At 39.2% G+C, this 12,417-nt stretch overlaps 1 protein-coding gene across 2 annotated transcripts; it reads left to right on the top strand.

Annotated features, from left to right (window-relative positions):
• The first annotated feature begins 1,290 nt into the window (after positions 1-1,290).
• On the top strand, positions 1,291-12,344 carry RUVBL2 (RuvB like AAA ATPase 2). 2 transcript variants are annotated; one of them, XM_026669590.2, is made up of 15 exons: positions 1,291-1,376; positions 4,299-4,347; positions 4,909-4,964; positions 5,843-5,984; positions 6,130-6,259; positions 6,511-6,577; positions 6,725-6,831; positions 7,337-7,430; positions 7,802-7,925; positions 8,693-8,787; positions 9,306-9,424; positions 10,022-10,141; positions 10,295-10,424; positions 11,430-11,544; positions 12,234-12,344. In XM_026669590.2, the coding sequence occupies exons 1-15, from the start codon at positions 1,362-1,364 to the stop codon at positions 12,254-12,256; spliced, it is 1,386 nt and encodes a 461-aa protein (XP_026525375.1). In that variant the 5' UTR covers positions 1,291-1,361; the 3' UTR covers positions 12,257-12,344. The 2 variants fall into 2 exon arrangements, with proteins under 2 accessions (XP_026525375.1, XP_026525374.1); XM_026669589.2 differs by having other exon boundaries at positions 12,231-12,344.
• Positions 12,345-12,417: the final 73 nt, after the last annotated feature.

The raw sequence follows: 12,417 nt of genomic DNA, 5'->3' as shown, positions 1-12,417 counted from the left end.
GATCGAGTTGTGTAGTCCATATGTTTTTGCAGTGTAAGAGTTACAGGTTACAGCAGGGGTCCCCAACCGCCGGTCCGCGGACCGGTGCACCGGGTCGTGAACAAGCCTTACCGGGCCGTGGTTGCTGGGCGCCGCCATCTTTTTGTAAAAAGCGCTTCTGGTGAGCTTTTCCGGGTAGAAAGCTCACCGGAAGCGCTGTTTCGTCATAAAAGATGGTGGCGCCATGCGCTCGATGAGCTTTTCCGGGTAGAAAGCCATTTCTACCCGAAAAGCTCACCAGAAGCGCTGCGCTATCTTTTATGACGAACAGCGCTCGGTGACGTCACCGGAAGCGCCTTTTCGTCATAAAAGATGGCGGCGCCAGTTGACGCCAGTACCGGGCATGCGCCCAGCTGATGTCGGAACCGGGCACGGCGTCGAAAAGGTTGGGGATCCCTGGGTTACAGGATAGTTTTTTTCTGAAACCAAATTGTTTATTAGAGAGTAGGTTGTTTGTCTCTAAGTGGAGGATAATGGATTGGTTAATAATTGATCCCATGACTTTACAGGTGATGCAGCATAAAGAGATTGGTCTGTAATTTTCAACTAGGCTGGGGTCTCCCTTTTTGAAGATGGGGATGACCATGGCTTGTGATCATAGGTTAGGCAAGGAGCTGGTCCTGAAAGATTTTTCAAAGATTTAATATTCTAATTGCTGTTGTCAGATTTCTATGGGTCATGGATGGCTCTACAGGCAGAAGGGAAAATGCAAATCCTAGGTGTTTGTCTGAGTTAATCTTGTCAACCTAATTGCTTATCTGGAGTTTCTGTCTGGGCCAGTCTTTCCCAAATGCCAAATCTGCATTTCCAAAAGCTCAGTTTCTGCTTGGTGCAGGTGGACTCGTGCTGATTTCTGCCTCCCTTAAGATTTTTTATTATTATTATTTCTCCTTTAGGGGAAATATTCTATCCTGCCTTTTTTTAATATTCCCCAAAATATTTAATTGTGAAACGGTATCCGGAGCAAGCAGCAAATATTTTTTTTCATTTTTTTTTTCTTCAGAGCAAGCGGGTCATAGACGCACCTAAGATCAACATGATTGAAACGGCCCCCGAGGACGTGCAAGAGGCGGGTTGACCTCAATGGTGCCTGCAAAGCACCAATGAAAGCGTTCGGGGCACTTCCATCGAGAGGCGAGCTAGAGCGGTCGGGAAAAAAAATCACTCGGGGAAGATTAAAGCGATCATAGAAGCTCGATTACAAATTCACCCGAGGCACTTCCTGTTTCCGGGTTTTGCTCCCGGCCTCCAGTGGCTTGGAGAAGGCGGAGCGGGCTGCAGCTTAGAAACGGCGCGAGAAGGAGGGTTGCAGGAATAGCAGCATGGCAACGGCCGCGGTGAGCAACAGCCTCGTTTTCGTTCTAGGAAGAGACTCGGCTAACCCTCTTCCCCCACACGAGTACACTCCGGGTCCCTGGTCCTCATTGAGCTTCTGATGGGGAACCGAGGCCGGAGTAACCCCCGTGGGTTGCATTAGTAGTGCTTTTCCCCATTCACTCCCTTCTAGAAAATACTAGGTTTCTGCCTGCCTGCTTTGCTTCAGATGCATTGGATTACAGCTCCCATCATTCGCCGCCAGTCCACGTGACAAAAGTGGGAACAGTAGTTCGGCTCGTTGGGAAGACAGCATTTTGGGGACTGGGATACATTTCCATATCGTGTGAATTGCATTTATGTATAGCTTTTCTCCGAGGGGTTTACCTAGTTCTGTTTCGCCGCTTGCCAGCTTGTCCTTTAAACTTTGTAAACTAGGTTGGGATTCTGATTCTATACAGAAAGATTTTTAGCGGTGCGGTGACTTCTTCTGTACCGATTTCCTTTTGAGTTCACAAAATGTTAATCAGGTGGTTGAGGCTTAGCAATAATCTTTGTACAACATGTGTATCATGGCTAAGGTTATCCTAATGACTTTTTGCAATTTAACAATGGTTTAATGTATATTTTCCCAAGATACATTAATTCAGTTACTTATTTAAGCAAGTTGTGTGAATATTGCCTTTTAGGGTGGATTTCCACTCCCAGATATCTACTGCACATTCTCATAACTTTCCTCTTATCCCCTTTCCTGAGTTAGTTATACCAGGCCTATTAGGAGGGAGTTGAGACAGTGATTAACTTGTCTTCCAATGATTCTAATTAGGATTTCTACTTGTCCATTATCAGAATGGAAAAGTGGCCCCCCCCCCAAGCAACATCCAAAACAGTTTGGTGAATATCTGAGAATTTTGAGAATTCTTGTTGCCCCAGCAACAATGGATCCTATTAAACAACTGATACACTGTCTGAAAATTTAGTGGGAGAAATTGGAATGTTATATATAGTATATTGCCAATTTGATTTAATGGTTAAGGCACAAGGCTAGAAATTGGAGGACTATAAGTTTTAGTTTTGTGTCTTATGCACAAAATCAGCTGGGTTCTCTTGGACAGTCAATCTCTTTCAGCCCTAGGAAACAAGCAATGGCAAACCACTTTTATAATCTTGCCAAGAAAACTGCAGGGACTTGTCCAGGCGGTTGCCAGGAGTCAAAAAGTGACTGGGGGGGATGTCATTTAGTTTGCCAAATCACATTTTGAACTATTTAAGAGTAAGGATATTAATCTAGATCAGTGGTGGCTAATCTTTTGGTGTGCCAAAAATTGTGCATGTGCTCACACCCAGAAGGCAAGGCTACAGCCCCTGTGCATGCACGTGCAATCCCTCCCCCTGTGCCCCCTTACTGCGCCTCACAGCTGATTTTCGGCTGGTTTGAGGCCATTTTTGGCCTCCTAGAGGCTTGAAAAAAAGCCTCTTGCAGGCTTTGCAGACCGAATAATAGGCCGGTAGGAATAATAGGCCGGTAGGAAGTGACGAAACAGGCAGAAAATCAGCTGTGAGGTACGCGCATGCCCAATGAGGTAAGTTTGCCTGTGGCTCGCATGCTGGCACAAATGGCTCTGTGTGTCACTTGGGGCACACATGCCATAGGTTCGCCATCATGGATCTAGATTATCTCTGACACTAAAATACCATGATATTCTAAGCACATTATTGTATGCTCGGGCTCTCAGGTTTACAAAGTCTTCAGCTTGTGTCCTTTTATTCAGTGGCCATTTAAAGTTATGGTTGTGCTGAAAAAAAATATGGATGTAGATAAGTCCCCAAAGTTCTGGCCATTGAAGTACCCCTGTGGTCATACAATCACAATCCAAGCCCCTGTGTGTTCAGCTTATGGCAGGAACATTGCAGTTCATGTGATCACCATTTCCTATCTTCCCTGTCAGTTTCCCACAAGTAAACTGAGTAGGGAAGTCAGCAGGGAAGGTCGGAAATCATTTCTCTCTTTTTCTCCCTCTCACAGCACTTCCCTGTGTTCAGCCTCTTCACCATTCTTTGGCCTCCTACAACTCAAACAGAACCTGTGATGGCCCTCCCCTGCCTCCTGTGACTTGTGTGCAGTCTGCACTGGCCCTTCCTCAGCCTCCCCGCACACACACCTGGAACTCATACCTCTTTCTGCTTCATGTATCTTGGGGTTAGGAGGTATCACCGAACAATGCAGTCACATGATGCCACGCAACCACATTGCTTAGCAATAGCAATTCCAGTTCAATTGCCATCATAACCCAAGGACTACCTATATGTGCAGTCACACAAATACAACACTTATACAAATGTATGCTATTATTCATATAGCTACTGTATTCTTCAATTTCCAGTGTGACCTTGTTCACAGTACAATGCTGCTTCAACTTGTCTTATCTATTTCTTTGCTCATCTTTCTTTTTTCCTCCTTTCTCTCCCTGTTCCAATTACATTTTATTTTGTTCCATCCATTCGATTTCATTCCATATATATATATATATTGATTATTTTATCAAGTGGTTGATTGGGGTCATGTTGGGCATTTTCTAACAACATGTAATCTAATTATAAGATATTCTGTGTTTGGAGTGATGTGAGATGATGAGAGTTCAGCTTCAGCTCTGACTAAAGGATGCAGAATAGAAGGATTTATACTGCTTGAAGGCAGCTGGTCATTTGCACTCTAGAAAACACCTTTGGGAGCATTTTATGTTTGGATGCCACACAGTTACAGTATATATCACTTTATATGAGGTGTTTCCAAATGAGATAGCTGTTTTGAAAGAGATATAGAGAATGATCCATTCTATATCTATTTAGATGAAAAATTCAAACCAAAATGTGTTACTTATTTGAGGTTTAGGACAGAAAAGTTTTGATATGTGAGCATATCCTCATCTTCTCTCTTTTCTCAGGCTACAAAAGTTCCTGAAGTCCGCGATGTTACCCGGATTGAACGTATTGGTATGTTTTCATTGCTGCCTGTTCTTGGAACGATTTCCAATTTTATCACTATGGGGTAGTTCATCATTAAATCAATAATTATGTGACAAATCTAACAAATCAATGTGCTTCTGTCTGTATGGAAATGGCTGCCAAATCAAAAGCTCCTATAGAGTTAGATGGAATTGTAATTTTGATTCTTCATATAGGGCAAGGCAGTCATGCTGAGTCTCAGGACAGATTTTTTTTATTTGTGGCTTCCAAATAAAATGGACAAGAAATTATCTTCTTTATTTTGAGTGAGAAAAATTAAACATTTTAGATAGATCTTTAAGTAGACTTAACTTACTAATTGAAGAAGTCACCTTCCTCCAAATTAAAAAAAAAAGACTTAAAAAAAACTTTCCAGAACTGTCTTCATCTACTTACTTGAGGTTGTCTCAACAACTTTGCATCATTACATGTGGAAATTGCCTTCCCATAAAAAATATTAAATAAAGCCTCCAGTCAGAAAACACTCTGCTTCCAGTATACAATGTCACCAACCTCTTTTCAAATAATCTTTCTCTTTCATGTACACAGGAGCCCATTCTCACATTCGAGGACTTGGCTTGGATGATACCTTGGAACCCAGACAGGTACTTGAGAAACTAGTTCTTAGAAAGTTTTTGGATTGTTGGGAGAAGAACCAGTTTGTTCAAGTTAGAGAGAGAAGAAGAATTGCTGTAATAATTGAGGATAGAATTTTAGTGTTTAAATTTAAACTGCAAGAGAAGAAAAAATATTCATTAGCCAAATTATTCAATTAATTTGCTTTATCTATGCTGATGTGTTTGTCAAATAAATGAATTTCATTATAAATAAACTATCTTAACTTTTAAAGAATAAAAATATGTAGAACATATATAGCTATAAAAAAAAACTAAAAAAAAAAAACTAAGTTCTTCAGACAATTATACGTATCTCATGGTGGGGGTGCTTGGTGTTATAACTTTGAATCTGAGTTGTATCTTTTAGGAGGACAGTCATAACTTCAAATGGTCACTGAGTGACTGATCATAAGTCAAAACTATCAATATGCACCCGCACCCACCCACACACAAGGCAGTGAGGTTTTTTTTATCAAGATAAAGACTAGTCAGCTTTGGATTAGTTTTTCTCTAGTCATTTTTATTTACAAATATAATGTAAGTAAATTCACTACAATTTACTACTTGAATGTTTTCCAAGAAATTATTCATCTTAACTATCTCCTACTGTCATAGAAAATAAGCAGGACAAATAAAGTTCCTGATTATAATTTTGCAATCTAAATTACAATCAATATAGAGTTACATCTATTACCCATTAAATGCAGTATTGAAATAGTGCTAAACTGCCTTTTAGGAGAGATTAATAGGTCAAGTGTTATAGCATGGGAATGCAAATGTGAGAAATATGCTTTGAGGATTGAAATAAAGGAAAAGAAATATCTCCCTCATGTCTATTTTCCTTCCTTTCCCCCCCTACCTGTTAGGTATCCCAGGGCATGGTAGGACAATTGGCTGCTCGTCGAGCTGCTGGGGTGATTTTGGAGATGATAAAGGAAGGCAAAATTGCTGGTCGGGCTGTCTTGATTGCTGGCCAGCCAGGCACAGGAAAAACAGCCATTGCCATGGGTAAGGGCAAATTCTATGAGTTGCTGATATCTTGAATGATGATGGGTCTATCAACAAGAAGATTCCTCATTCTGAATCTTTTTTCTTGAATAATTTTGGCTGCATTCTCTTTATATTAGTAACCATGCTATTGTCTCTCTTCCAGGCATGGCTCAAGCACTGGGTCTTGACACTCCTTTTACAGCGATTTCTGGAAGTGAAATCTTCTCTTTGGAGATGAGCAAAACTGAGGCATTAACTCAGGCTTTTCGGCGTTCCATTGGTGTTCGCATCAAGTAGGAAGTTGCCTCGAATTTATCTATGAAATGCTTATACATTAGCTTGTTAATTGCAATATTTTTTGTGTTGTTTTCAATGACTTTTGGCAATTATTGTGCAATTACTAAATGGGAAGTAGAAACAAATTAATGAAAAGATTTCTTGATTGACTTATATTTCCATTTTTTGTGCAAAAGAAGTTTTCTGTAATGAGACATGCTACCATATGTCCTCTTTTTCCAATGACCATTTTAATGCTTTTTTACAGGGAAGAAACAGAGATAATTGAAGGTGAAGTTGTGGAGATTCAAATAGATCGTCCAGCAACTGGAACTGTGAGTTGATGGTAGAATAGAATAATATGGGGAAAATGAAGTTGATTGTCTCCATTGCCCAGTACTGTCTATAGAAACTGTCTATAGAAGCATCTTTGTTAAGGTCATGATCACTGGAGAATATTGATTGCTCCCTTCCTGTTGCAGGGTGCCAAAGTTGGGAAGTTGACCTTGAAAACTACAGAGATGGAGACGATCTATGATTTGGGCACCAAGATGATAGAGTCACTGACCAAGGAGAAAGTGCAAGCAGGGTGAGCTCAGGGCAAAGAAGGGGAAACAGTTGTAAGAGGCAGCATTAGGCACAGAAGAAAATCAAGGGCTTGTAGGAGATAGGTAGTGGCCAAAACTTGAAATATTTGATTTGTCTGGTTTCTAGAGAGTCACTTTGTGAAAATCACTCAGTGAGTTCCATGGTCAAATACAGACTTGAATGTCAGTCTTTCTGGTCCGGTGCTTTTAACTCTATGGTGTCTGGTTCTCCAGCAGACATTAGGATGGCTTATCAGTGCTGTCAATGTGGTTAATGGAGATCATACAGTGAGAAGCATGTATACGTTAAAGCAAAAAGGATAACAGATGGGGAACAGAAAATAAGTTCATCCTTAAAAATTTTTTTGCTTCATTCTTCTTTCACTTGTGGGTAGAAAACAGAAATTAGCTGGTACTTCTGATGTCATAGATTTTCTTCATAAGATGTCTTTCATTCAATGTTGAATGGCAGGCCCAATCCAAAGTTACCTCTGTCTGTTTCTACAGGGATGTCATCACTATAGACAAAGCCACAGGAAAGATTACCAAACTAGGACGTTCCTTCACACGGGCCCGGGATTATGATGCAATGGGCTCTCAGGTATTGTCATGGGGCAGAAGGTAAATTTGGAAGGCTATAAAGAGACCCAAGGTTCACTGTGGGGAGTGGGGAGGCAGGGATTGTGATCTGAGATGGGCAGCTTTTACAGGCCCTATAGACTGGCCAAGATGTGGAGGGTTTGTTTGGCAGAAAGCTTCCAATTTAGGCCCTGATAAAGGATCCTAGGAAGCAGAAAGACACCCATCCTATTTCTAGGAGAGTACATAATGTTGGGCTTAGCTGGATGCTATAACAGCTTTATAAGTATCCATTTTTCAGATACTTTCTGCCTGAGCTCAGAATTGCAGGTCCCAGCTAGGAAGTGATAAGTTAGGGAGGATTCAAGTTTTAACTACCTCTGTCTGATTTAGACAAAGTTTGTGCAGTGCCCTGATGGAGAATTGCAAAAGCGTAAGGAAGTCGTGCATACAGTCTCACTACATGAAATTGATGTCATCAATAGCCGCACCCAAGGATTTCTGGCGCTCTTTTCTGGTAGGAAAATGGAGTGGGAGAAATGGAGACTCTATCAAATTCTGGTATTGGTATTTTCAATCAAGGAAGAGGTCAAAACAAATAATAGCATTCCAGTATAATGTAAATTTTGAATGGAATGATTGCGGAAAAAGTTCCATATCTTATAATTCTTCAAAATTTAAGCCTTTGGAATTCATGGAACACTTATTGTTATTAAAAAAATGTTTTAAAAATACATTTTAGGCACCTTATATGCAGAGGATATAGGATACCTAAGGACTGATATTTATATTTATATTATATTTATTTATTTATAATGGTGATTAATGGTAAGTATTCAATAGCTCAGTATGGTATTTTTCTGTGTATTTTAACAAGTATTGAAATTATATCTGATAGTTAGATAAATGGGAAATGTAAATATGGGATAACAGTAGTTATGATCTTCAACAGTTACCCTTTTTCTTTTATTTACCAAAAAGTATTTTGGGTAGTATTTTCAGAAATTATAATTACTGAATCCTTTTTAACTGAGAAAATATCTGCAAAACTGGAGAACAGAAAATAACTTTTTTCAGGGGGTAGGGTGGGGGATTTTGCATTTTTAAAATAATGCTTTTTAAAATTATTATATTAATGTTAATAAATTTTAATAAGAAAAGAAGATAAAGGATAAATTATTCTGATATATCTACTCTTTCAATTAAAGTGAGGTTTTTAGATTCCATCTACATTTAGAGACAAAAAGTATGGGTTTCCTCTCATTTCTGATCCTAAATTTCCAGGAGATACAGGAGAAATAAAGTCAGAAGTGCGAGAGCAGATCAATGCAAAGGTAGCAGAGTGGCGAGAAGAAGGCAAAGCTGAGGTGATCCCTGGGGTGAGTTGTACATTTTAGAATGTGGATTAAATCTCCACCAACCATTCATTCAGCAACCAAACTTAACCATGGTGCTGAAAAAATAAGTTTACAGCCAATTTATGACTTCGTAGTGTATTTGATCATGATTACAATCAATTTGTGTTGTGCTTGACCTGTGGGGCTTTTCCCCCACTAACTTGTAGAGCAGGGAGATTGGAAAAGAAGGGATTTCAAGAGAGTAAGCTGTTTACACAATAAGAAAGATAATAAGTCTCTTGAGCAGTCAGAAAGGCAGAGGAGTGGTTAGTAGGCAAACAAAAGCCAAAGTGGCAAAATGGAATACCATTTTGTCTTTCAGCCAAAAAGCACAGTGATGGTCATGTAATTTCCCGCTTAGTAACCACTTAGTTTAGCAGAGGAGTTGCCAGTCCTACTTAGGAAGATTAAGTGAGGACTATTTGTATTTTTTTTTCTGACTTAAAAGTTCTGCAAGAGTAAACCTCCCATGTAATATTTCTTCTCTCCCTATTCTATAGGTTCTCTTCATTGATGAAGTCCATATGCTGGATATTGAGTGTTTCTCCTTTCTTAATCGAGCCCTGGAGAGTGACATGGCACCTGTCCTCATCATGGCCACCAATCGTGGCATAACCAGGTTGGTATCAGGCGATTCAGTGAGTAGTTGAAAAATTTCATCATGGAGAAATGCATTAAAAACCCAGTTTCTACAGTACCCAGAAAACTAGTCTAGGCTGCAGTCCCATTCTTCTGTTTCCTGCATAATTTCTCATGTGGTTGATTTTTACTCTTTACTATTCTGTAATTATTGTAATGCTTATATGGATCATTACTCCCTTTTAATGAGATTAAAATTGAGCTGCAATGAGATTTGCTCTGCAGTGAAGGAAGACAATGAGATATTGATAGACAAGGATACATTTGAAAGAAAGATTACACATGATCATAGTGCATTGTTGAGTGGAGAGCTGTATTAGATGTGCTGGATATTTTTAGTAAAGTCAGCTTAAGATAGCACAGAAACTATTTTCAAGTAATGACTTTTAATGGGATAATATCAAACAAAGGTGAATGTGATAACAGATGCTGAAGATTTACTTATATTCATTAAATGTGCAGAAGAGAAACCTGTTATCCAAAGATGACCCCTTTGTATTAGATCTACAAGCTATTCTTTCTATTGGCTTATTAGTCCTGTGGACCTCCTCATCAATTTCTTTTCCTTGCAATGCAGGATTCGTGGCACCAATTATCAAAGCCCCCATGGCATTCCTATTGACCTGCTGGATCGTATGCTGATTATTTCAACCTCTCCATACAGTGATAAGGAGACCAAGCAAATATTGAAAATCCGGTGAGGAGCACATTGTATCAGCTTCTGCCCTGAAACAATGCTCCTACATATTTCCTGTATCACAGATGCCCCCTTCCCAACTACAATAATAGTTTATTTTTCTACTTGAGATGAGGCATTCTCGTGCTGATTATTGTCAGACTTCTCTTTCAGGTGTGAAGAGGAAGATGTTGAGATGAATGAAGATGCCTACACAGTACTAACCCGCATTGGTTTGGAAACTTCTCTGCGGTATGCCATCCAGCTCATCACAGCAGCCAACTTGGTGTGTCGCAAAAGAAAGGTAAGCTCCGACCTGGTGTATGTTTCAATGTCTTTTGGACAATGTCTTCTGACAATGGACCATGCTACTGCTCAAGGTCTTTAGATGGCCAAGAACATTCTACTGTTCTTCTCAACGCCACCTGCAGTAACTACGCCAGAGATATATCACTTTTTGTGGACAGCTTTAAAAATTCCCTGGTACATTGTTAAGATTAAAAGTGCATTAATAAAAACTTTTTATTTATTAAAGTTTATTAATAAAAACAGAGTCATAAAACAAGGACAGTTTGACAATTTGGAGTGCAGTTATAATTTCGAAGCCTTGATGATTGTATACGGAGTCCAGAAAACTCATTCCTGCTTGTTCCTTTTACTCAAGAGATTCACACATGTAGGACATGCATGTTCACAATTTGTATTGTTTACCCCTTGAACTAAAACCTTCACTTTTCCACACATTTTTATATTCCTAACCAAACTAAAAATCTTACCAGAATAAGCTAGGTTTGAATGCCAAAAGAATCAATGTGGAAAACGTTTGTGATATCTTCTTGATTGCAATGGCTCCCGAAGTCTAGATTTCCATGAATTTTATATTTCCCAACAAAGTTTGACAAATCCATCCACATTGGTTGTTCCCATGTTGGTACTTATCTTACATCTCCCAGTACTATGGTGCATTATTGCTTCATCCACTTAATATGAAAACAGTGTTGTTTTGAGAGCCCTTGTTCATAATATGTCTTCTCCAGTCATTACTGCGGAAACTTTGAAAGGAATCTTTCTTGGCTGTTTTCTGCAAGTTTCAGATCTCCTTATTCAACACAAATACTGTACATGACATAAAACTGTCCATCATTAACCTATGGTGATTATTCCATATCTTCACAATGATTATGATATACTTATAGTGGGGAGTGCAGTCATGAGCAGAACAGTTTTACTACTTCAGTTAGTGGGGGTCCTTTTCATGGGTTGCTGCCTGTGCACCAGGAATAGTGACTCTTTCTTTTCATGTCCTCAGGGCACAGAAGTTCAGGTTGATGACATCAAGCGTGTATACTCCCTGTTCCTGGATGAGTCACGCTCCACTCAATACATGAAAGAATATCAAGATGCTTTTATGTTTAATGAGCTCAGTGAGTAAAAGTATGAGTGAAGAATAATCAGAGCTCCCAGTCCCAAAATCATCCTCCCCTGTAGCAGCCGGTTTTCCTAATGGCAACATTTATATACTCTGCTATAACATTTGGGTTTAAAAAAGCAACATGCTAAATCATGAACTATCAAAAGTACATTATGGCAAGGGGTTATATGAACTCAAATCATTCTATTGAAATTAAGGCTTAATCAACAAGGATACAAATTAATTGCAAACAATTGAGCACTCTTAACTTCAGTCAGGCCACCAAAGGTTAGGACTCCACATCCTGTGTTTATTGTTCTTTTAGAGTAATTGAGCATGTACCAAGCTTTTCCCTAGCGAAAGACCACCCAGTTATGGCTTGTCTTCTGGAAAGTATGAGAGCTGCTAAACAAAATATGAAATGGGAATATAGAACAAAATGATCCAAAATGCAGACTTGACAAGTATGGGCACTTTTGATTCTAATGCCTTTAACTTGGTTATTGATTTCAACTGCTGGAGGCTTCCTAATATAATTTTGTAAAAATAATTCTGAGAATTATGTGGGAGTTTCATGGAGTTGAAATTTTAAAAACAGGCCCTCTTACACAACATCCTTGTATGTTGATGATCTCCTGCTCATCCCCCAAATCATCTTAGTAGAGTTTTTCCATCTTGTGTTTTGTGTTTATTTTTCAGAAGGAGAGACCATGGATACATCATGATGAGGTTTAAATACCCAGAGCAGACGGAGCATGAATTAGTAATCCTTTATGTTATTAGATTTTTATACAAATAAAGCTGAATTACTGAATTTCTGCTTGATTTGAATTTAAAAATCACCATTTTTATTATTTCAGTAACTGTTTCCTACGTGTCTATACTG

Source organism: Notechis scutatus, chromosome Z (assembly GCF_049901735.1).
Source record: "Notechis scutatus isolate UNSWTSFEM ecotype Mainland chromosome Z, rNotScu1.2, whole genome shotgun sequence".
NCBI lineage: Eukaryota > Metazoa > Chordata > Lepidosauria > Squamata > Elapidae > Notechis > Notechis scutatus.
This window is presented reverse-complemented; position numbering and strand designations above follow the sequence as displayed.